The sequence below is a fragment of the Sinocyclocheilus grahami genome, unplaced genomic scaffold, assembly GCF_001515645.1.
Source record: "Sinocyclocheilus grahami isolate Dianchi unplaced genomic scaffold, SAMN03320097.WGS_v1.1 scaffold457.1, whole genome shotgun sequence".
NCBI lineage: Eukaryota > Metazoa > Chordata > Actinopteri > Cypriniformes > Cyprinidae > Sinocyclocheilus > Sinocyclocheilus grahami.
In genome coordinates, this window is record NW_015505636.1 from 101,894 (window position 1) to 107,618 (window position 5,725).

Consider the following 5,725-nt stretch of genomic DNA (forward strand, 5'->3'; position numbering starts at 1 on the left):
TTCTGTTTCACTCTCATTGTCACTGTCTTAGTCTCTCTGATGTATAAAACATGCATACATATGACAAAAATATGTGAACATCCAAACACAATATCTAGTGCTTTAACATTAATGTCAAAACCATTATCATTAATAAGGAATCAGGGCTCCCGCTGTTTACCTTGAAAGTTTACCTTGACAAACTCTTGATAATCATAATGAAATGAAACATCATTCAAATTGTGATTTTGTGTTTGTCCTTGATTGTCAATATCACTGTACTTTGAAATAGTGTTAAAAAATACATTTGGCTTTATTTTTTCAGTGGTTGTTGATATATTTCACAACAATTCTCTAAACATAAAATACAAAAACTAACAAAAGTGCTTTGTTCCTCACTTGTGAGATAGACATATGAAACAGACCAATGTCTATGTTGTCTCCATTTTGTGAATGTCTCATTGTATTACAGAAACCTCTTTGCTCTCTGTTTTACTTCTGACAAGCCCGAAATCAATTAAAATACACACTGGACAAGTCGGTTGCAATAAACCTTGGACTCATCCCGCCTCTTCAGAGACAAAACTCAGTTGAACTTGAAGTTTCTATCAAGCCAGTGTTAAATAACCCTAAAAAAAAAACCATAAAAATGCTACTATAACAAATCATTATGTAGTAGTGCTTTCCAAGAATACAAAGCTGAAATCATATGACCTTTAAAAATCCAGAAGATCATCAAAGCAGCACAGGGTCATGTCAGCCTTATGAATTAACCAGAAACTATGTCTATATCTTTAGAAGATTTCAGAATATGTAAGTTCAAGCTAAATCAGCATTTATTGGCAAAAGCCTAACACATGGATCACTTTCACTGGATTTGAAAGTTGGGCCAGTGTCCAATGTTCCGGCTTTCATTTAAATGACAAAAGGCATCTTTAAACACCCGAGTTAAAGTGCCCCTATTATGGGTTATGAAAGGTTCATATTTTGGTTTCGGGAGTCCCCAACAACAGGTTGACATGCATGCAAGGTAAAACACAGAGCTGAACTCTGCAGGACTGCGGCTCTCTAGGACCGAACTTGCCTACCCCTGGTATAGGCTAGTTTTAATTGCTGTGTAAATGCATTTTTGCCACCACTGAGCAGCATTAAACAGTCAGTGGAAAGACAGCTAAATTACACTTCAGAAGCACTTCTCTGCCATCTTTGTAGTGTAAATTATGCAAAAAATAAATAAAAAAGGCTGATTCCACCTGTTGTTTTTGAGACCACAGCCACCTCTCAGTATTTTATCTCAGGCCTCTGGAATGGAGAATTTATGCAATGAAATATAAAAGGCTAATTGTCATGCAGTGTCATCACAAAAACTGTTTAGGCCATGCAGATGGGTCAATACTAGCTCAAGGCAAACAGTGAGAGCCTCGCTGACAATTGCAATGTCTAAGGCATAGTTTTAAACATTCTATTCTTTGAAGTCCCTGTACAACCATGACCTTTCACCTTCTCTTTCAAGCTCCTGCTTCAAACTCATATTTGCATTACTTTTTATCTCCCACACATTGATTTACTCTATAATTCTAAAGCTATCCATGCCACTCTTAAAAAAAAAATTAAATTAAAAAAAAAATAACATCAATCTATTGTTTTGGAATCAAAAGGCGACAGTTTAACAACGTACAGTGACACAAGATACAGATAGGAATTCAATTCTATGCACTAATACATAGTGCTACAAAGTTGGGTGGAAAAATAACATGGATTAAAAAAAATCAAATTAGGCCAATGGAAGATATAAAGGTTAAGCTCTATATTCACATTACATCAGAGTATGAATGCAAGCTCTGTATTGTAGCTGTGACATTAACAAATAAAGTCATGATTCTTCAGAGGAACAAGGCACCCCAGTTTGAAGAATGTCATAACACTCATTCATATGACACAATACATACTCTTTCATTTGTCTGGACCACTATTGATTTACGAAATGAAAATAAATAAATAAATAAATCTGTTAGAGACAAAAAAGGACTATGAGCAGTAAAGCATTAGCTAATTGTTTTTTTCTTCGCTGGATAGCATTACTGTATGCGTTAGTAAAATTTGGGTTTAAAACTCTCACAAGGGACAAAGCTCTGTTTTAGGACCTCACATCATTATCATGCTATTTCCATATTATTTTCATCTGATGAAATGATACAATGCAAATAATGCTCTCACGCACTACATTATGCATGTTTGGCTTTGTTTGTTTCTTTTCTTCCTCTGAATTCATTTTCTCGTATGTCCCATTTTAATCGCCAAATAGGAAATATCCAGGAATAGCTTACTTCTCTAAGAAATTAATCCCATGTGCTAGATTCCCACATGACTGCCTACTTTCCAAACTGACATCTGTGTGTATGTGGCTATTACACGCTCAGTCTGCTAAATTGTGCTTATTTGCGGAGTAATTCCACTTGTAGGGTTGTAACACCTCTGGTTGAGTGTGTGGGTGATAGTGAGCCGCTCTAGTGATCAGTGTGCAACAATTCAGCTGCATACTATCACAAAGACACCATACAGAACATACTATAGTTTACAGACTTGATCCAAATATGTCTGGATGAATTTTAGAACCATGAGAAATGAAGACCAGTTCAATTATTGTTAAAACCAGACTGTCTAACATTTAGCATAAAATGCATTTATAAAAACAAATGAATACCGTAACAACTTTATTTAATATAGGCGAATCATACAGAAATACCTTTTTGAGAGTATTTCTGATGTCAAGCAATAACTCCAGCTCTGGACATAACAGAATAGATAGATACAAGTTATACATTACAAATGGACTCCATGCTCCACTGGTGCATTAAATATCAAGTACCTGCAACTGCAATACTTTTATTTCAGATATTGCAGCAGCTGAAAATGTGCTACCATAAAAATATTAATATATTCAGCAAGGAAGTGTAACGGCGGTCTGTGGAAAAGTTTTTCTTCATGAAATAACGGCCTTTTAAATATAATTTAATGACATTTTAACAAAGTTATTACAATTTCATTATTGGAGTTCACAGGTTAATCATTTTTAAATCACATGCTTTGGCTCGTGCACTTGATACAATTGAATGGTTCGATAAACTTATGATTGTGAATCCCCTATGATAAACCATGATCATCGAACACTCCCAGAGGCTAAACAATGAGGCGTGATTGACTAGCTAACACATTTAATCCTTTCCTATCCATGCGGAGAGACAGAAACGGAATATTTGTCAGCAGTTTGTCCAGACGCAATGTGATGTTCATCTCGCGTATTTGGCGCCTCTGGCACATTTAACTAACCGTCGGACTATCGGACAGACATTTCAAACACTAAATCTAGTAACAAAATTTCTTTGTAATTTCGACAAACAAATGTACAAAAAAGAACGTTTTATATTTTGTCGAGGTACCGTCCGGAACGGAAATCGCTCGATCAGCATACTGTTACTATGGTTACCTCTTCAGCAAAAAGCTGCAACTTTTGTGGTTATTGAAACATACTAAAGCACCTTTAAACACAGTACTTACATGTAAAATACTTACATATACTTTTGCCTATCTTTTGGGGGAGGCTGGAGCCATCCCCGCTAATTGGCACACTTGCGCCTGTAACGTTAACGGATAGGCTTCCCTCAAACGCTCCTCTGATTACGCACGCGTTTGTGGCACTAGCGCTCCAATATTTTTATATATGTTAATATAAATATACACATGACTTCAAGTACGACACGCATTATGACCGACGTTTTCCCCCTCTAAATGTAACAACTTACTTATATTAAACAAACGCCATCATCTTACCGTAGTGGGCCGCGCCGGCAGCTCCATCAGCTTGTGCGCACTCACTGCGCTGTAATTCCACGGGGCGAGAGTGTCCGCGCTCACCGCGGTGCTGTTAGGGGCTTGAGTGGGGATTCCCATGCTGAGCGAGCGCGAAGCGTTCATCGCAGCGCAGGGAGAGGGGCTCAGACTTGGTACGCAAAAGGAGTTTGCTTAAACCTGAGAAACAGCATTACTTGCCTCTCTGTCTGCACCCTAGAGCTGAGCTGTCAACTGCGCCCAACATGTGTGTGTGATGAGTTTGTCAATGCCAGTAACCATGTGCCTGTTCCAGCGTGCATGAGGAGGGATGCTCAGTTAAGCTCAACTCAAACATGCAGCCCAACAGCCCTATGCTTAGCCCTTCATAATCACACAAAGTGTAAGCCTCAAGTGCCTGTTTGCCCCATATGTGTAGGCTATATGTGCCAGCAGGACGTTCATATAAAGAAATTGTACATGCTCAGTCTTCAGTCCTTCCCTGCTCTCTCTCTCTCTTTCTCAAACAACCCATCCTGTTCAGATTCAGAAGCAGCTTTAATTAACAGCCAGTCAGCAGCACAGACACACTTATAAAATGCCGATTAAGTGTTTGAACCCCAGAGCTGACAATTAAAATGTTATGAACAACCAAACGTATAGCATTTACACAAACATAAAATACAATCTATTTTCTACAGTACGAATTAAAATTTTAATAATACACGGTTACATATATTATATTATATTATCTTGCAGTTTTTAAGGTGACCTCTGTTACAGTGTAATTATACATTTAAGCAGGGCCACGGCGCTAGCTATAGGCAGAGCAGTATATAACAGTAGCATCCCTTATATGCCAGTCCACCAGTCAAGACGGGCAGAAATACTAGCCTCATTGTTCATTGGATATAGTTGAATTGTCACTCAGCTGCAATTAAACCAATTAATGTTGCAATGTTTGCGTAACAAACGCATCCTTCAGGTGCTGCGAACTGTGCGAAGCAAACAGGCACGCAAAGAAGTAGGCTACAGCTCCTAATGCAGGTGTGTGTTGTCTTCATCTATTTTAGAGTGATTGCAATGGAATTGCATTTCTGGAAAGATCATTCACCGCTCTATTACGAGTTTAAAAGAGCGCGAGCGCCGCTGACGCGCCCAGACGCGACGCTTTGAATTTGCGTGTACAATGAATGACATCGCGTCGGGAGCTGACTTGCAAAATAGCTACAAAAGTAAAAGCAGAGAAGTTTGTGTTCAAAGTAGAGACCTGCGCGGGACGGATTTTTCAGTCATAAAAGTAATCTATATAGATTTTTTTTCAGCACATCAAAGAAATGCACATTAAATGGTGCTGTAATATCTCCTAAGATCCACAACATCCCAGCATAAATGCTCCCGATAAAATATTTGTTATTTAGGCTAAGCATCAACATTAACAAACCACTGTTATTTTTAACAGAAAAGCAAGCATGGGCTGCTGCGTGCATGGTTTGGCATGGCAGAATGCGAGCAGCGCTTCCTTTATCACTAAAAGCTGACATCTCAGTTCATGCGATCTCATAAAGCTCTGTTATAACACAATGAACATATGCACAATGAATCTTTCACAATGTCTACCCTTCGTGTGTTAAAATGAAGACGATTCGTGAGCACGCAATTTCAGCACTGCTGTGAGTGGATTCTAACTTAATCACCTCTGGTTGGCCACAGCTGAGTCTGTGATTGGCTACATTGCGCAACCCTTTAAACACGGGTTATAAATAGAAACTCTGCCTAGCTTGCGCGTTAATCAGTATTAGTTGTTCTTTTTGCTTTTGTGCAACACATGAATAACAATTTATATGTTAAGACATTTTATGTTTGGATCATTTCTATTTTGCGGGAGTCCCGCGAATCATTTTATTCTTCCGCATCC

General features: G+C 38.4%; 1 protein-coding gene across 1 annotated transcript in view; it reads right to left on the bottom strand.

Moving 5' to 3' along the window:
- The window catches only part of opn4b (opsin 4b), a 28,896-nt gene extending 24,581 nt beyond the window's left edge, over nucleotides 1-4,315 (bottom strand). Inside the window, exon 1 of the mRNA XM_016234717.1 lies at nucleotides 3,811-4,315. Within this exon, the coding sequence (XP_016090203.1) occupies nucleotides 3,811-3,954 (144 nt within the window). The 5' untranslated portion in view covers nucleotides 3,955-4,315. The remainder of the gene's footprint in view (nucleotides 1-3,810) is intronic.
- Between the last annotated feature and the right edge of the window lie 1,410 nt (nucleotides 4,316-5,725).